The 19503-nt window shown below is 47.3% G+C and overlaps 2 protein-coding genes across 7 annotated transcripts; both read right to left on the bottom strand.

Moving 5' to 3' along the window:
• Nucleotides 1-6898: 6898 nt before the first annotated feature.
• Nucleotides 6899-9214, bottom strand: LOC122372308. Its single transcript, XM_043349374.1, has 4 exons — nucleotides 9069-9214; nucleotides 8613-8795; nucleotides 8301-8380; nucleotides 6899-8016 (listed from the first exon to the last, which is right to left on the bottom strand). The coding sequence occupies exons 1-4, from the start codon at nucleotides 9118-9120 to the stop codon at nucleotides 7882-7884; spliced, it is 450 nt and encodes a 149-aa protein (XP_043205309.1). The 5' UTR covers nucleotides 9121-9214; the 3' UTR covers nucleotides 6899-7881.
• Nucleotides 9215-9709: 495 nt separating this feature from the next.
• Nucleotides 9710-11845, bottom strand: LOC122372307 (28S ribosomal protein S24, mitochondrial-like). 6 transcript variants are annotated; one of them, XM_043349368.1, is made up of 5 exons: nucleotides 11827-11845; nucleotides 11388-11443; nucleotides 10887-11067; nucleotides 10466-10566; nucleotides 9710-10096 (listed from the first exon to the last, which is right to left on the bottom strand). In XM_043349368.1, the coding sequence occupies exons 1-5, from the start codon at nucleotides 11828-11830 to the stop codon at nucleotides 9908-9910; spliced, it is 531 nt and encodes a 176-aa protein (XP_043205303.1). In that variant the 5' UTR covers nucleotides 11831-11845; the 3' UTR covers nucleotides 9710-9907. The 6 variants fall into 6 exon arrangements, with proteins under 6 accessions (XP_043205303.1, XP_043205305.1, XP_043205306.1 ...); XM_043349370.1 differs by lacking the exon at nucleotides 11827-11845 and adding an exon at nucleotides 11688-11746 and having other exon boundaries at nucleotides 11388-11485; XM_043349371.1 differs by lacking the exon at nucleotides 11827-11845 and adding an exon at nucleotides 11688-11742.
• Nucleotides 11846-19503: the final 7658 nt, after the last annotated feature.

Raw genomic sequence — 19503 nt, 5'->3', positions numbered from 1 at the left:
AGCTGCAATGGCCTTTTTCAGGCTGACAGCTCGTCCCCAACAAAACAAGCATGTATCGTGTCCCTGTCGAATTGGTATTAAACACAGCTTGTGAGCGAGTTGATTTATTGCAAATCGCCACCAAGACACTTGAGCAAAGGACAAGTTTCCTTAAGTCGGCAAAGCATAGTTATATGAACATCAGTTAAGAATATCTCTTCAGATAAGACATTGTTACGTGTTGACCATAGCAATGACAAAAACCTGTCGCAGAAATAGAGACGGAAACATTCCGAAAACGCAAATGGGGCATTCCACGATAGATCGTACCAGGCCCGTCACCCTCATCTCTCAGATTTTAATGAAAATCGGTCCTAGGGGTAATCATAGGCCCCAAAGACGCCTGGCAAAATATCAGACTTCTCAGATCAAAACTTTTTGAGTTATATTGCATTACATTTTTTTAACTTCGGTATGTAACGGTGAGTTTGATGGCCTATAACTCAAGAACGGGTTAAGCAACCAACAAAAAGTAAACAACACTAAGCTTGCGATGAATCCAAAATTAATATTACTTACTATTTAAAGATTCCAAAGAAAAAATTTCATTGTTGAGCAAAAACCTTAATCTTTTTTCATTTGTCTCTAATGACTTTTGGGACCAAAATTTTTCACATTTTTATTTTTTCAAAATAATATTCATGTCATTGCAAATAGACATGCAAAAAATTAGAAAGGTGTTCTTTCTATAAGTTCCTCATTTTCCCGCAAACAAAATGGGTTTCGGAGGGGTTGATACGACCCCAGCACGCCGTTTCGCTTCTAATAGAGCTAGAGCCTCGCGGAAAAAACGAGCGTGTGTGCCGTTACAAGTCGCAGCGATTGGTACCCGATTTTAAGGTCTCAGGTTAACCGGTAGCGTCTGAGGTCAGGTCACGTGACTGAAGTTACGGGTTCGTTTTTTAGTAAATAACTTCGCAAAAAATGGCCGCAGAGCCGCGATTTTGGCATCATTGTGTTCGCCTAGCTCAGGTGCATCGAATGGTATACTTTTTGCTAGGGTGAGGTCAACTTAAGTAGTTGACCTCGGGTCAAGGTCAGGTCAGAGCCCCTCAGGTCACGAAGCTGGGCAAAGGGTATCATATGGCATATCATTCGATTCGGAAGGTCTTCCCGAGTCCATTGGTGGCTTTCCCGACTCTTTAGCTCCATTTGATCGGGAGTTATTGACGAAAAACTCGTACGACCCTAGTGACGTCGTAAATGACGTCACGCTGTAGGGATCATCTATGCGATTTGTCATTTCATGTTGTCATTTTCATTTATATTGTCACCGCTTTATTAATCAATCTGTTACCTGTTGTCAATTGCGCGTCAAGTTTGTTTGTTATTTGTAAACCGGCCTGCCGCTGGCCTCAACCTTCCTAGTAACCGCTGTGCCATACGCTATAGAACGTGTCGTGCAAAGGTCACGGCGGCACCCCTGAGGCGGCCGCTGCCCGTACGTTTAGGAGCCCATTGTCGTGACGTCATGACTGTGAACAAAGGTCGCGGTAGGGGCTCTCCCGGCAGCCGGACGGTGACTCATACGTTGAGCTTGTTTCTCGCCGCGCCTGCGGGCATATTGGTAGTACTAGGGACGGCCAGCATATGACCGCGGCTTTCGGCGACATTGTCAATTCGTTTCTCGACTCTGCTGTTCGCTACAAGACAAATACACATAGAAAACGGCTCGGGCATTTGGAGAAGAGCGGCTACTCTGAGGCGAGGGAAGAACACGGAGATTCACACAAACGACCTGACTAGGTTGCACCGGCCACAGTCGACCGAGGTGGGCTTCTGCGCCCTTAAAGACGCCTCTGACTGGCCATTGCGCTGACACCCTGGTCGGACCACGGTCATTGATCGGACCCTGCCACTGGTTCGTGCTCAGGCTGCCTTAGCGGGTAGACCTGCTCGACCAGACGCCCACTGGTGGGCGAGTGCTCGGTTCCGACTTTCACCGCCGGTCCAACAGCGTTCTGCTGGTTCCCGCCGATCCGGTTACGACACCGCAAGTGCCGTACCGACTCGGGCGTCCCAGGTGGGCGTAACGATTACCACACCAGTTCGCGACCCCCAGGCTCTGTCAGCCGTCGTACGGCTCTCGGACGGACACTCTAATAGATCAGCCACAGATCAATAGATTGTCACGGACCGTCCGTCCAGCCACGCGCTACCCACAGCGCAGTACGACAATTTGGTGACCCCGACGTGATCTCCGTTGTTCGACCTTAGCCTCTCGTCATGCCCGCGGACAGCGCACAGTCCGGCGCCGCAGCTCAAGACCCAGCCAGCGTTCCAGCTTCAGCCTCCGAGTCAACTCATCGGCCCATGGCTAGCTTCCGGCTACCACCATACTCTCCGGAGGAGCCCGACCTGTGGCTACTGCAGGTGCAGTGCGCTTTCGACGTCAGCGGGGTCGACTCCGACGAGCTGAGGTTTAAGCTCCTCGTCGCAAACCTCCCCGCCAACATCGCCGTCCAGGTCAAGGACGTCATTCGGTCATCCCGGTCTTTTGACGTGCTGTGTGCAGCGCTCCAAGCCCGCCTGGCACAGTCACGCGCCGACCGACTACAAGCCCTGCTCGGCCGCCAACAGCTCGGCGATCAGAAGCCGACGGCGCTGTTGCGCTCAATGCGCAACGAGCTAGCCGCAGCCGGGGACGCCCCGGTTGATACGGAGCTCTTCCGTACCCTATTTCAACAACGGCTACCGCAGCCCGTCCGTGCTGCCCTCGCCCTCCTGCCAGCCGACAGCACGCTTGACGCACTGGCAGAAACGGCCGACCGGTACCTGGAAGCTAGCGGACCCGACCCACGGCTATCAGCGATCGCGGCACAGCCGTACACACAGCCGGCACCGCCCATCGCTGCTGCAGTGACAGCCCCGGCGCCAGCTGCAACCCCTGCGCTGGACACCGTCATCGCCTCCCTGGTCGCTAAGATGGAGCGCTTGGAGGCCAGCAACCGACGACTCGAGGACGCCGTGCGACACGACCGCAGCCGTTCCCGGCCGCGCCAGGCGTCTCGCCAGTCACGCCGCCCGTCACCGGCTCGTCCTTCAACGCCGCCGCACGACGACACGCTGTGTTGGTACCACCAGCGATTCGGCGCCCAAGCGCGCCGATGCAAGTTGCCGTGCTCCTGGATCGCCTCGGAAAACTGAGGCGTCCCGTGCTGATGGCGCAAAGCACGGGCGCCCCTCATGCCGCGCCACTCCTCTTCGTGAGGGACACGGAGACGGACCGGCAATTTCTAGTCGACACCGGGGCGCAGGTCAGCGTGCTGCCTCGCCGCTGCCTGCCCAACGGGTCTACGCTGACCCCTGCTCCTGTCGGCCAGCAGCTCGTCGCGGCAAACGGCTCACCGATCGCGGTGCACGGCACCTGCCTGCTGGACGTCATCTTGAGTCAGCAGCACCGCCTGAAACATCGATTCTTCGTCACTGACGTCACCACACCCATCTTGGGCACCGACTTCCTGGCCGCACATCACCTCGTCGTGGACGTTGCCAACCAGCGTCTCCTGCGGGACGGCACCGTCTGCGCCAGCGCCGAGCGGTCAAGGCTGTGCTCCATCGGAGTGCGTCTCGTCCGGGAGCAGGCTGCTGCTCGCTTCGCAGCTGTCCTCGCCCGGTACCCGGATGTGACCTCACCAAAACCTGGACCAACACCGGTGAAGCACAACGTGACGCACCACATCGTCACCAAGGGTCCACCGGTGTACCAGCGGCCACGACGCCTCCCGCTGGAGCGCCTTCAAATCGCACGTGCCGAGTTCAACAAGATGCTCCAGCAAGGCACCATTCGACCGTCCAGCAGCAACAGCAGCAGCAGCAGCAGCAGCAGCAGCAGCAGCAACAGCAGCAGCAACAGCAGCAGCAACAGCAGCAGCAGAGGCAACAGCAGCAATACCGGCAACACCACACTGCGGCTTCCTGGTGAGTTCTTCATCAGCAGCCAAGCCTCAGCAGCATCACCGGCCGGTTTCGTACAGGACCTGAAGCGCGCCATGTCTCAGGTGCGGCTGACACTCCCACGTCCGGCCCAGCGCGCCACGTACGTCCCGACGGCACTCCAGACGGCGACACACGTCTTCGTGCGCAGGGACTGTCACCGCTACCCGCTGGACGCTCCATACGACGGACCGTTCCCGGTTACCGAAAGGACCACCAAGACCATCACCATCGACCGTCGACAGAAAAAGGAGGTCATCAGCATCGACCGGTGTAAGGCCGCCTTCCTGGAGACGCCAGACGAATCCGGTCATCGACAGTCTGACCTGCCGACTGTGCAGCCGCACGGTACTCAGTCCAGCGGCCCGCCGGCCGCGCCACCGCTCAGCAATGAGCCCAGCGGCCCCGAGCTTCTGATCTACGGTGACGCACCAACTCGCCCTGCAGCCGTCGCTCGGGCTGACGCTGCACCATTGCAGCCTCAGCCGATACTACGGACGACCCGCTCCGGCCGCGTCATACGACCTCCGGTAAGATATCGCCATGTCACTTTTGTCCGCGACATGTCTGGCGAGGGGGTACTGTAGGGATCATCTATGCGATTTGTCATTTCATGTTGTCATTTTCATTTATATTGTCACCGCTTTATTAAAGGGACCCTCCCACCTTCAAAAAAGTTAATGAATTGGCATGAAAGTGATGTCGTTCGGTTCAGAAAGAGCAAAAACGAATATCTACCAAATTTCATCGAAAAATATTCACCGGTTTTCAAGATATTAGACTTTTACTTTTGTTTACTTTTTGGGATCTCCGCTGTTCCTAGCGACTTTATTTGAAAGTGCGGCATTTTTTGCGCGCAAAGCAGCATATACCACCGCGTGCTACAAAACGTTTTAGTCAAACATTTAACGGACGTTCGAAAGCCTGATGACGTCATCAGACTCCCGTAATGGTTAAGAGATAGGGACCACGCTGGTCCCACCCTGCAAGTAAAGGGAAGAAATTTCTTGAACACCATAAAGCTGCGGGGGTTGCGACCAGGATAAATGGTGGTTTCTGAGCCTGGCCGCAAACTTGGCTATCTCAACTCAAAACTAATGTTAAGGTGGGAGGGTCCCTTTAATCAATCTGTTAGCCGCTGGCCTCAACCTTCCTAGTAACCGCTGTGCCATACGCTATAGAACGTGTCGTGCAAAGGTCACGGCGGCACCCCTGAGGCGGCCGCTGCCCGTACGTTTAGGAGCCCATTGTCGTGACGTCATGACTGTGAACAAAGGTCGCGGTAGGGGCTCTTCCGGCAGCCGGACGGTGACTCATACGTTGAGCTTGTTTCTCGCCGCGCCTGCGGGCATATTGGTAGTACTAGGGACGGCCAGCATATGACCGCGGCTTTCGGCGACATTGTCAATTCGTTTCTCGACTCTGCTGTTCGCTACAAGACAAATACACATAGAAAACGGCTCGGGCATTTGGAGAAGAGCGGCTACTCTGAGGCGAGGGAAGAACACGGAGATTCACACAAACGACCTGACTAGGTTGCACCGGCCACAGTCGACCGAGGTGGGCTTCTGCGCCCTTAAAGACGCCTCTGACTGGCCATTGCGCTGACACCCTGGTCGGACCACGGTCATTGATCGGACCCTGCCACTGGTTCGTGCTCAGGCTGCCTTAGCGGGTAGACCTGCTCGACCAGACGCCCCACTGGTGGGCGAGTGCTCGGTTCCGACTTTCACCGCCGGTCCAACAGCGTTCTGCTGGTTCCCGCCGATCCGGTTACGACACCGCAAGTGCCGTACCGACTCGGGCGTCCCAGGTGGGCGTAACGGTTACCACACCAGTTCGCGACCCCCAGGCTCTGTCAGCCGTCGTACGGCTCTCGGACGGACACTCTAATAGATCAGCCACAGATCAATAGATTGTCACGGACCGTCCGTCCAGCCACGCGCTACCCACAGCGCAGTACGACAACGCAAGGTTAACAATGCAAAAGTAAAGCATTGGACTTTGCAAGAAGTGCATGAAATCACGATACCATGTACGTGGGATAGTTTTAGATCATTCTCGGCGCCAAAATAACAGTTTTTATATTTCCCCATTGATTTATAACAGTGATGTCACGTGACCGACCTGACCTCATGTAACCTTGAAAAATTCCCAGATATACAAGTTGTGAGACCTCTGGAGGACACCATGTATGCGTCCTGTAACTTTCATCTTGGACAGCTATGGTCATTGGCGTCCAAAACAATGTCAGAACCAAACAGCCTTTTTCACCCTCGCGCTTATAGGAAAGAGGGTTGAATGAACCCTCTTGTCACTTTTTTCAGATGACTCAGACTTGAATTGAAATTTCAGTAACCCGTGATGTCACTAGGCAGCTTTACCACGCCATTTGTAAGCTCCCCTCCCGAAATCACTATTCGAAACCGTTATCGTGACGTAAAATAAATACATTTATAGAAAGAACACCTTCCTAATTTTTTGCATACTTCTTAACAATGAGCCAAATATTCTTTTAAAGAAATAAAAATTCAAAAAAATTTGGTCCCAAAGTCCAAAAAAAAACAATGAAAGAAAACTCGATGTGTCATATATCAAAAATAGCGTATTTTTCGAAATTTCAAAAATACATATTAATCTCTGTTTCATTGCAAGTTCAATGCTATATAACATTTGGCATTTGAGTAATCCGTCTTAGAGTTACAGCCCGCCAAACTTAGCGCTGCAAAGCAAGATCCAAAAAATGTTATACACCATAACTCAAAAAATACTTATCTGATAAGCCTGAAATTGTTACAGGTGGATTCAGAGCCCCTGATTACCCCTGAGACCAATTCTCGTCAAATTCCGAGAGATGAGGGTGTCAAATTGGAAAAAGGTGGTACGATCTATCGTGGAATGCCCCAAATACCAAACCAGAGGACAAAATACCAAACATTTTCATTGAAAGATACTTATAAGACTTTCACTACCAATTTAAACATTAGCTGGCGTGTATGTAGTTTACGGGTGAGGTGCGTGCGCCACGCGAAAAAGTGCATCTAAATCTACTTTCTTTGTGATCACGGACACTGCAATGATGAGACACACGCCTGCTACAAATGTAAAAATACCAGCTGGCTGTCCTATATACAACACAATTGACAGCAAAGCACCTACAAACGCACGCATCTACCATGATGCTATCAAATCACTGCGAATGATATCGGCTCTGGACGGACATGATCGTTACCGATCGATACATGAGAAAAGATCGCTCGCCATGCGTACACAGTTGATAGAATAATAGTGCGAAGGTAAAGTCTGGTATAGCCATACCTGCAAGATATGCACATAAATGGATGGATTGGTTTACCTTGGAATTCGTTATTTTGGAATGTCGAAGCATGCTGTCGATGATTACATTCACACTAGCTGCAGCATGTTCCTTACAAAAATAGACAATCGAGTGCCTAAAAGCACGCGCAGATCGTTCCGCCGATGAAGGCGTTTTAACAATGTTCAGAGATTCGTTACATTCAACTTCAGTTCATGAAACATCACATTGACCTCTCCTCTCCACAAACACTTCGCTTTCTTGACCATGGACGGCATCAAGACAACGGCACATGCATCATCAGACTTCCGGTTGTTTCATTCAAACGTTGTGGATATCCGAGATACAACTATCGAGATTCATCTAACGACAAGTTCTGGATGACTGGTCCTTTTGGATACAACTACTCCCAGACCCATAGCCAAGCAGACTTCTCTAACAAACTGCGCTCATATCGCACCTCTGGGTCTCCTTTGGCAGTCGCTAAAACACTCCCCATTCATTCTACAAACCTCAGACAATTCCTGGGAATCCTCAGACATCTACCAGACTTTTTCCATTCCCATTAGGACTCTTCAGATCAATATCCCTCACACGGCCGCATACAGTCCCAAAGCCTGTCCAGCCAGCAGCAGCAGAAGACAGACGGCCGTCGCGCCTGGCGCCGAGTTACAGTTGTCCTTTGAGCAGTAGCACTCCTCGATGTATTCACCGTTCAGTTGCACCTGAGGCAGAAGGAGGAGTCAGATTAGTGCTTGATGCTTTGCTTCATGACAGTAGTAATTGCTAAACCTTATTTATAATTATGTTGGATTTGCTCCTGAGCCAAAGGGAAAAGTATAAAGATCAGGAGAAGAAAGTGCTGAGATTTGCAGGATATTGAGTGAGCTAGGTGATCTTACATAAATCGTGTTGGATTGTCCTTGAGCCAAAAAGAAAAGTAAAAAGACCAGCGAGAAGGAGTGCTGAAATTTGCAAGAAATTGAGTGAGCTAGATGAACTGACATACCTTCCAGTTGCAGGCATCATTCACACCGGCCTTGGTCACAGCAGCACACCGCCTGATGACCTGTCTCCAGCGACCATCCCCTGGGGGTGCACAGAGGTCAGAGGTCAGGACATCTTGAAGCAAATGCATTGCAACAACCTGTACATTGCAGTTGGAAAAGCAAATGATGACAGCAGTTAAATGATTATTTCCTTGCCATTTATCCCATTCCATCCCATTTATCACTGATTTCATTAAATGAAGGTAATGAAGTGCAAATGAAAGCCTCGCCTAGTGTCCAGTCACTGGTCCCTGAGCACCTAACCAACTTACAGATGAAGCCGATGGGCCCTTGGGCGGTGATCTTTGCACAGAACGTGCCGGGCGTGTTCGCCTCCTCGCTGTTGCACTCAACCCCAACATGCTTTGTGTCATCAAAGCTGGAGTATGCACCACAGTTGTCCTCATATTCACCATCCTCACTGGTGGCACACTGATAGCACCGGATGGCTGCACCTGCAGAGGGATGTGGATGTTGGTCACAAAATTCTGGTCTAGAACGCTCTAATCTATATTCGTTCACATTATGATTCAGGCCAGTATTTTGGTCTAATGACTGTTCCTTAAATTATGAATTTTAATATGCATAGAGCATTTCAATTTGTATAGTAATGAATTGATTAAAGCGGACAAAAACTAAGGTCAAATAGGTAGGTACCTAGCTAACAATAAATGAACCCATTTATTCACGTAGGACCTAACGATCACAAAGCAAAGTAAGTAACTTACATGAATGAAGACAGAAGATCACAAAAATAAATGCAATATGGGTATTCATCATGGCGTGATAAAAAAATAGGAAATAAATAATACTGCACACGCCCAATGCGCACAAATGAATCACTCAAATGTATTTTGCTTACATGCGCCAAACATTGCGCACCTGTTACGAGCTTCCAAGGCTATGACCACTAAATCAAAATTTGGAAGGATTTTTGAGGTAATTACGCTTGTGTTGTGGACTCGTTCACAAAACTTACTGAAGTTGAACTTGTCTATGATGAGATAATCGTTATAATCGATTATTTGTTTGTTTTTCTCTTGGTTACTGTAACTTTGATCATTTAAATTTGTTTCGACATACCACCAAACATCGAAAGTAGACTAATGGGTGGGCATTTGATGAGGCATGCATCCAGCCCACACACCGAAGATCTATTGAAATTTGTAGTTAACAGCACCCTCCCAGATCGTTTCAATTCCTCACTTGCCTATTTTTCTATCGCCTCTGGAGATGCCCGGTAAGCTGGATTTCACCACCTTCGGTTCAGAGAACGTTTGGTTTATAGGCGTGTAGTGTGGGAAGAGGTTCGAGGTTGGAGGAGCGAAGCGGTAATCCTTATGGAGTTCAGTGCGGTAATCACAACGACTCTTGATCACAGACACATGCTCTATATTTGCATCACTTGACAGTTTCCAGAAACGATACGCCGTATCAAAAGCAACGTCATCTTGATTCGACTAACGTTCTCTCACATGTATAATGTTCAAGCAGCCCAGTCCGACAATCGAATCAACGGCTATCACACAGCACAATGCCATCCACACTTATTCACTTCGACACCTATTCAAATGTACTTGAACACTACATCCTCTCGAGAGTCTGTAGTTTGCAGCTCTAATTTGACGGGACACTGAAGCCAGTTGGTCAGCATCTCTTCGGTGTAGCCGATCAGAAAGTACATCTTTCTCGGCAAGATGTTTCGGACCACGATTCCGCTGATCCGAATCATGTTCAGCTGACGTTTGATGATCACCTGGTGCAGAAGAGCATGTAAATTGTGAGATGCGATGACATGAAGGACGGTCGTATCGTATTCAACACGGTCGTTTGGCTGTCGCTAAGGGGCGACGCGGAATTGCATCACACGATACGACTGATCGATGGCAACACCTTTATAATACTTATTGTGCCGATAATGACATTATATGTATACCTGATACAAACCAGCCTTTAGAACAATCATACGATGAACAATCGTAGTTTTCGTCTCAGCCCTCCGTACTTACGATCTCTACTTTCCGCGTCTACCGCTCGGATATTACGATTATCACCACAACGATTAGCCAGAATATTATCTTTTGCCATTCCTCCCACCACACACTTTCTTACACTTCCTTCTCACCTCGGAGAGAAACATGTTGTGCCATGTTCCCGATATGAACTTGCGGATGAACATGTCCTCCATGGCGCTCTCGGAGGGACGCACGCCATCCTTGAGGTTCGCTGCGGACGGAAAAGGAAACGATTTGGGTTTAGAGCTGCCAGGCTAGCTTCATCAATTATCTGTCCTAAGCTTTATAATGTTTCCTGGTGACTTTAGCTGCAGAGTGCAGGGGACCTATATGTCCCTGAGAAGGCTGGGCAGAAGTGATAAATCATAAATGTGCTGGGAAAATCACTTCAGCTTGTTACGCACAAAATAGAAAGCAATCAACTTATCAACTAAAGTATATGTGATTATGTGACACAAACTTGTGGGTCATCCATCATCACTAAGGAATCAACAATCAACACAGAAAAACAGCAAAACATGTAACACTTACATGTATTGAATGAATTGAAGCCTTTCCTGACAAACAGGTAGTGTGGTGGGTTAGCCTGCTCGTATGTCAGTGGCTTGTTCTTGCTGCGGGTGACCTTGTAGCGACCTGAGCTGACCTTGCTACAGGCAGCTGTCAGGTGGATGGGGCGACAGGGTGGCTCTGGTGGAGCAATCCGCAATACCTGAAGCAAGTGGGAATGCATTAAGCAAATCAGTTAACTAGTTCCTATCATTGTTAAGTGGACATAACTTGCATAGCATAGGTAGGTACATACCAACTAATTACAGGTTTCAGATACAACACATTTTTCTTTGAAAGCAACAAAATAGGATCTAGGTAATTACGTACATTTAAATATCAACCTTTACATTCGCATACCAACTGGCAATTCTGTATGCTTGCAACAAATCGTGAGAACTGTTATAGACTACATTACTTTGACATACTTTGACAAGTTTCATGTCTTTGTAACTTATGAGTAAAAATCATTTGAAAATTTACCTTCAGAAGTCTTGAAACTTTCCCATAAGACATTGTAACAGTACTTTCAATAAAGGCTAAAAAAACAATGAATCAATAGTTATCACTCAGTTCCAGACCTAAGCAAGGTTGGAATCAAGTGGGAATCAAACAACAGGCAAATCCAAATTAGCTGAAGGGGTCCAGCACTCGTCCTGCTTGTGCTGGAATACCTATGGGAGCTAGGAATTCGCTCAGACCAATAGCAAAAGGTTTGGTATAAAATCAACCATTAAGCATGGTTAGATCAGTTACAATCGTTACAATCACGTTTTTACAAACAAATGATATATCTAGTTTTTGTGTTTGGCTTTAGCCCATTTTAGCCTCAAGCGCCTCAAGGACCTCTACTCAAGCCTCTACTTCCATGCATTCTATCGATTTCGGTAGACCGAGAACCGACATTTGACAATCGACGCACACATTTATCGTCAATAGATTTTGCCTGCATTTAGTGCAAAACATGACCAAAAAAGAAATAAAATGATATTCGTGTAAATTTGGTCAGAAATTTTGGCATTCTTAGGCCACAATTGTTCGAAAGTCGAGTTGCCCCGTGATCGAAGGAATCGATAGAAATACAAACACCGTTTTGAGCAGTATGAATTTTCAGAATTTTAATTATTATTTATAAACAATAAAATTTTGCTCAATATTTGGATAAATTTATTGCAACAAGTTTAGGAAAAAATATTCGATATCAGTTACATTTTTGCGATTTTAAATCGATAGAACTTTATCAGCTGTTTGTCATAAGACACCCAAAATATTGCTGCCGCATCAACGACGAATTCGACGCGATTGTTGTGCCACCACAACACGGACAACACGTGCGTTTTGAGGGTGCATTGTTTTTTGGTGGCTGCAGGGTCGAGTTTAGCGCATTTTATGTGATATATCACATTCTCGCGAGACACGTGGCTGGAGGAAGACGTTTCTGGCGATCCGGGGCGATAGCGAAGGCGGTGTTTTTCCACTTAGATTCTTTTTGATTTGTATCTTTCCATTGATAATTTCAATTATATACTGAAAAGGTTTTTCTTTCTTACGCTTTCGGAAGGTAAGGTTGAGGTGTGTGGATGGCATAGGACTTAAGATGGGGCCTAATAGGGCCAGTAAGAGGGTAAGGGCCGATGATCTGACTGATAGTTTCTGGGGGGAGGAGGAGTCTCAGTCTGGATCCTACCTCTCAGTGAAGCTCCTAGCAGGTAGATCTCCTAGAGAAAAGGGATGGCCATGGATACAACAATGCATCAGAGGGATTCTTGGGGGCACGGAGAAAGTTGAAAAGGCTAGCTTCATGAGTGATGGACGGTTGCTGGTGAGGACTAAGACTAGCACCCAGACTGAGAAACTTCTCAAAGCTCGGATGTTCGGAGACATGGAATGTGTTGTAGAACGAGAGGAGAGACTAAACCAGAGTCGGGGAACTATCCATGCAGTAGACCTGATTGATCTGTCTGAGGAAGAGATTGTTGGATGGCTGACGGAATTCGGGGTGGTGGCCGCTAGGCGATTTACCAGGAGAACCGGTAGCCGTATCGAAAGAACCCCAACTATCCTTCTTACATTCAACAGACCCACGTGCCCCACAAAACTTGACTTTGATTATGTGACCTACAACGTGAGGCAGCATATCCCGAACCCATTGATGTGTCTACAGTGTGGGAGATTTGGCCACATTCAGGCCAGATGTCAATCAGAGGTGAAATGCCTCACATGCGGGGACAAAAAACATGACGGCACATGTGAGCAGAAATGTCTCCACTGCGGGGATACTGGGCATGATGGGCTCTCTCGGCAATGTGAAGTGTGGAAGAAGGAGAAGCGTGTATGTGAAATCAAGGTTAAAAAAGATGTGTCCTATGCACACGCCCGCCGTATCATCGCGGCTGAAACCAGCTCCCCTACCTTACGATCCTATGCTTCGGTAGTAAGGGGTAGTAGTGATCCGCCATCCGACCCAACATTTAAGACTGAACTCCGTGTGATTGGGGAGAAACTCGACAAAATGATCACTCTTCTGGACAGGGTCCTTAAGCTTCAAGGGACTGAGGCTGAGGCAAATCAAACACCAACAAAAGTGCAAACGGGGACAGGAGAGCAGGAAGGTGCTGAGGACACTCAGACCCAGTCACAGCCTGACATGTTCATGGACCCCATGGAATCCCAATTGGTGGCAGAGGGCTCACAGGAGCCCTCACCACCCTCAGACACTGAGAGGAGCACTCCACCAACAAACAAAGACACTCTGGCTGGTTCCTCTCAGCGAGTGATCCGACAGAGCTGGACACCGCAGGTGACGCAGAACACAGATGAGGTCGAGGAGAGGAGTGAAAGAACCCAAAAAGCCCATCCTGACTCTGAGCAGTCATCAATGACAGAGACATCAGATATCCCTGCTGATGGGGTATCACCATCCCCTGAGCTTGTCAAAAAACGTCAAGGAGGGAGACCTGGAAGGGACAGGCGAATGCCCAGCCTGACCAGGAAACCCAAACCCTAACGTAACTTTTAGCACTAAAACACAAAACTCTTTTTTTCTTTTTCTTTTTAAACGTAGAATCAAGACGTCTTTATTTCTACTTATATTTCGGTTTGTTAACTTACATGTGCTGATCAAACAACCACACAAGCTGAGGTGGTTGATGATCAGCTATCTTGTTTCCTATGGAAAATGGTACAATATCAGCATCATGACTGATACAAACCAGATAGTAGCAGCCAGCCCAATTATTCCCAAGGAGTGGGAACTTATGAGTGGTGAATTGTGTTCTGGCTCGACTAAGAAACTCTGACAAGGGTCCTACAATGGAATGCCAGAGGACTGATCGGAAAGTGGGCAGAAGCCAAACAAATGTTCTTGGACGGTAATTACCAGGTGATCTGTATTCAGGAATCTCACTTTATGGCCAATGACAGATATTGTTTTGACTTACCACACTATTCTTTATACAACGCATACTCACCTCAAGGTGACAGGAGAGGAGGTGTATCGATATATGTATCAAATCGCCTGCCGCACATGGTATTACCTATACAGAGCAATTTACAGGTGGTAGCCTGCTCTGTAAGGCTACAGAGGGAAAGAATTACATTCTGTTCATTGTACTTGCCCCCAACTGACAACTTCTCATTTCAGGATATATCCCTATTAATCCAGCAACTCCCTAAACCATTTGTAATATGTACAGATGCAAACAGCAAACATTTCATGTGGGGAGCTGCGCAATGTGACAGACGGGGTTGCATCTGGATGGATGTTGTCAACCATCATAACCTACATGTTTTGAATGATGGACAGCCAACTAGACTGGATGAATCCACAGGAGATACGTCCCACATCGATTTGACAGTGGTATCAAACGATATCTCTCACATACTTGAATGGGACACTGAAAAAGACCTATATGCCAGTGACCACTACCCCATACGTATAGATGTCGGTAATCCTACTGTCTACACGAACTTGCCCCCTGTTTTTTATGGATGGAACACGAGGAAAGCTAACTGGACGGAATTTGAAATGAAATGTGATTTCAAATTCAATCCTAACCTTGGACTGGAGAACTGTGATGAAATAACTCAAACTATTATTGACACTGCCCAGAAGTTTATACCCACCCGAAATGGTAACACCAAATACTCGTGTCCGTGGTGGACGGATGACTGCAGGAACGCAATTCTGACTAGAAGGAGAGCTCATAACAGAATGAGGAGAGACCCTCATTCCCAATTCCTACGAATTGAGTATAGGAAAGCGAAGGCTAAGACACGACGGACTATTAGAGATGCACAGATCCGCTCATGGCAGGAGCTGCTATCAGTGTTTAACCACAGAACCCCGATGGGGAAACTGTGGGATATAATCCGTAAGTTCTCGCAGAAGCATCGATACATGAGACCTCTCCCAGTTATTATGCATAATAACGAGATTATTGACGACCCTACTGAGGTGGCAAATCACTTCGGGAGGTATTTCTCGAATATGAGCTCGAGATCGAACTACCCCCAAGCCTTTCTTGACTGGGAACGTGAATTAGCAGAAAACTTACCTGAATTTGGGGATGAGAACTACGAGGATTACAACAAAGAATTTACAATGAGAGAACTTACTGACGCTATTAAACGATCTGGCTCTACATCCATCGGGCCGGACAAGGTTCACTATGATTTCTTCCGACATATGCATGAGACACAGCTGATTGAACTGCTTCGTTTTTATAATTATGTATGGGTGAATGACGTGTTCCCCGACGCATGGAGACATTCTTACATCATACCCATCCTTAAGCCAGGGAAAGACCGCAACCAAATGCAATCGTACAGGCCTATCCAACTTACCTCTTGTATGTGCAAATTACTAGAGAGGATGATTGGTAAGAGACTGTCATGGTACCTTGAGAAATATGACCTTATATCGACATATCAATGTGCGTTCCGATCAGGAAAGTCTACTGGGGACCACCTAGTGAGACTCGATTCGCACATACGGGAAGGATTCCTTCACCACTGTTCCACCCTCGGTGTGTTCCTAGACATTAAGTCAGCATATAACATGGTCTCCCCAACGGTTTTGTTGAATAGAATGTATGATATCGGCTTCCGGGGCCATATCATGCATTTCATTCGAGGCTACTTGCAAAATAGGACATTCCAAGTGAGGTGCGGAGAGGTATCAGATACGTTTGAGCAGGAATATGGCGTTGTCCAAGGAGGGGTGATCTCTCCATTGCTTTTTAATATTGTGATTGACTCTTTGATTGACGCAATACCAAGAGAGGTCTCTGCTGCTATATACGCAGACGATTGCACTATCTGGGCGCAGGGAAAAGATATCCCACTTATATTTCAGAAAATCCAAAACGCTTTAACCAGAATAGGACAGTGGTCAGAGCGGAACGGTTTTGTATTTTCCCCCATGAAGACTAACGCCGTTTTGTTTAGAAGAGGTTTAAAACGAGTGAACCAGAACCAACTACCTACTCTCAAACTCAACGGTCACCCTATTTGTATTGTGGACCAGGTCCGTTATCTAGGCGTCTTACTTGATTCGAAACTGAGCTTAAATGGGCACATAGAATATGTTAAAGGAAGAGCTCAGAAACGAATGTCGATACTGAAAAGCATTGCCGGAAAAAGCTACGGTGCCGACAGAACTGTGTTATTACGCATGTATAAATCCCTGATCCGACCAATACTCGACTATTCATCTTTTATTTTGGATGGGCCAGGGACTCGGCTTGTGGAGTCCCTTGAGACTATTCAGAACACGGCACTCCGCATTGCCACTGGTGCCTTGCGGACTTCCCCTGTAAGAGCATTACAAGTGGACACGAACGTGGAACCCCTCAGCATTAGACGCCGAGACTTACTAGCCCGGTACTACCTGAAAGTAAAAAGTGATCACAACCACCCCTGCTACCACATAATGGATTTAGACGCTTATGAACTATATGAAGATCTCTCCGACCGCTACTTGCGGAGGATATCGGGTTTCCCAGTATCACTACGACTGCGAAAGCTTTTTACCGAAATAGACTATAATCCTCCCGACATATTGTCTAAGGAAAATGGCATTACAGCACCATGGGTGTTGCACACCGTCCCCACACAGATGCTCATCTCTCAAGACAAAAGACATATGACTGAGACAGATATATTGACTGCTTTTCACGACCTGATGGACAAGTACCCGGACCATAGGAAAATGTACACTGACGGATCCAAGCGGAACAACTCAGTAGCATGTGCTTTCACAGTGAACAGTGCCTTTTTCTCACATAAGCTGCGTGATGGGTTATCTGCAGGGTTGGCAGGGGGTGGCAAAAACTGGTTTTTGCCAGTGGTTTTAACCGGTTTAAACCGGCTGGCAGAAACCCTGGTGGCAAGAACTGGCAAAAACTGGCTAAAACTCAGATGGTCAAACCTACAACTTTTCTAGTTAGGAATGGATTTGAAATGTACAAATGCATTTCTGGTAGTTATAGAGATGCACTAAACATTCTGAAGTTTGCCTCATTAATTATCCCTGCTTAAAATGTCTATGCATGTCAGTAGACATCCACAACGGAATGTATTTCCATTTAGGGGAGAGTGGGGCAAGACGGCCACGGTAAGTAGGGTGCCATGCGGTGCCGTGCGCATATCAGTAGCAGATACCCCTTCGTACGTCTGATTGTGCAGGACTCACCCAGTCACCCTTGCACTGGCTCATTTGTCACCCCCAAAAGGCATCTTAATAGCTCCTTATGGAAAGCCGATGAAAATGTTTCTGAGTTATGAAGCATTTCAATGGTCAATGTCACTTCTGTTTGAAAGCATAAAGCTTTCACCGAATTCTCCTTAAAATGTTTCATGTTCAAATTCATGTCCAGGCATAGCATTGTGATATTTCTTAGTTTTTGCCAGTTTTTGCCACTTTTTGCCGGTTTAAACCGGTTTAAACCGGCAAATGGCATAAACTAGTTTTTGCCGGCAAAAATGCCAACCCAGGTTATCTGTGTATACCGCTGAACTGGTAGCTGTAAGAGAAGCGATGAAGTTTGTGCGACGTAACCAAGTACCCAAAGCGCTCATATGCTGTGACTCCCAAGCGGTTATCAAGGCTCTCACAGTGCAGAGCCGTGATCATCCGGTCTTGGTGGAGATCCTAGAGATAAATCATAAAAATGTACGAGATGGCATCGATTGCATCGTTGTCTGGGTTCCAGGACATAGTGGCATAGCTGGTAATGTCAGAGCTGACTACTGGGCGGGAAAGGCTCATGATAAACCTAATGTGACTGATGTAAAAATAGGACATCGGGAATTTGTGCCACTGGTGAAGAGTCGCGTCCGTGTGTTATTTGAAAATCTGTGGTTAGATTATCGTCCAACTCTACTGAAGCAGATTAAGACAGATATAGGACATTGGAATTCTAGTGTACGTGCCAGTCGAAAGGAGGAAGTGGTTTTGTGTAGGATGAGACTCGGACACACTATTTTAACTCACTCGCATGTTATTGACCAACTACCGCCTATTGTCTGTGAACTGTGTCAATGTCGCCAAGATGTTCAACACATACTGTTAGAATGCCGAAAGTACACTGTAGCGAGGAGGAGACTCGCAGCGGCGTGTCGAGATGTCGGCGTCCGCATGTCGCTGGGGATTCTCCTGGGAAACGGTGAACCCACGGTGGTGGATGCAGTGTTCGATTATCTTCGACAGTGCAACTTATACGACAAACTCTGAACAAAGGACGTAGAGGCGTTATGGGTGCTAAGTGATGATAATGAAATGTATTTTGTTTCCATATGTGCTATGGCTTCAGATAAGCTCGACACAATCCTTCATGTTATGTTGAATCCAAGAACCATGGATTAGGTATTTCTAGTTAAAAAGAGTGGATTACTACTCGAGCTCATGCATTCATGGTTTAGCAATACTTCATCCTGGTCACGTTGTAAGAACACCTGTTTGAAATGTCTGAAATTGGTTGGGTATGTTATGTGTTTCTATGTCACCCCCATACTGTGAAGTGAAATCCCTAAGTATCGTGTAACCCCCATGTCAAGACCCAAGTTTTGTGTCTTTTTTTCTTTTTTTCTTTCTAGATAGAACCATGCCTTCTCCCAGAGCGCCTTTTGCCCCCTTGAAGAATGAGCTGTATTGCTCTTCCTGCTTACCGAGCTGTTTGGCTATCCCCAAGTAGCTAAGACTGTAAGTAGCATTGTAGTATTCACAACTAATATTAACTTCTCTGTTCTCTCCTCGCCCAGGACATATCCTACCAAGGCTATCTCCTAACCATCGCAATTTTTCCTCTCCCCAGTCATTCCTCATCCCTACCCGGAAACCTGCTTAGTTCCGCTTAGTACCACAACCATACGCCAACTGCAACTCTGAAGACTACAAGAGGACATACCAACTTGGAAGTTGGACGCTTGAGCCAAGCTGCTGCGCGCCCTAACTCTTCAACAACAACAACAACATGTGATATATCAATGTACGTGCAGTCAGTGCAATAGAATAAATTTATTATGAAAGGGAAGACTATGAGTAATGCAGCAAATCCGAAGCGGAAGAGGTATCAAAGTGAAGCTGAAACCCCCAAGA

The sequence above is a fragment of the Amphibalanus amphitrite genome, unplaced genomic scaffold, assembly GCF_019059575.1.
Source record: "Amphibalanus amphitrite isolate SeventyFive unplaced genomic scaffold, NRLGWU_Aamphi_draft 001342F_arrow, whole genome shotgun sequence".
NCBI classification, from domain to species: Eukaryota; Metazoa; Arthropoda; class Thecostraca; order Balanomorpha; family Balanidae; genus Amphibalanus; species Amphibalanus amphitrite.
The sequence above is the reverse complement of the archived record's forward strand: the minus strand, read 5'-3'. Positions and strand labels throughout refer to the sequence as shown.

Bases quoted from the DNA above. Each gene is read 5' to 3' on its own strand.
- LOC122372308 (XM_043349374.1), bottom strand. From the start codon at position 9,120: ATGATGAATACCCATATTGCATTTATTTTTGTGATCTTCTGTCTTCAT. The intron at 8,381-8,612 runs GTAAGTTGGTTA...GTGCACCCCCAG, and splicing joins AGGGCCCATCGGCTTCATCT to GGGATGGTCGCTGGAGACAG. The intron at 8,017-8,300 runs GTATGTCAGTTC...CTTCTGCCTCAG, and splicing joins ATGATGCCTGCAACTGGAAG to GTGCAACTGAACGGTGAATA.
- LOC122372307 (XM_043349368.1), bottom strand. The intron at 11,068-11,387 runs GTAAATTTTCAA...CACTTGCTTCAG, and splicing joins AAGTTTCAAGACTTCTGAAG to GTATTGCGGATTGCTCCACC. The intron at 10,567-10,886 runs GTAAGTGTTACA...TTCCGTCCGCAG, and splicing joins CTTCAATTCATTCAATACAT to CGAACCTCAAGGATGGCGTG.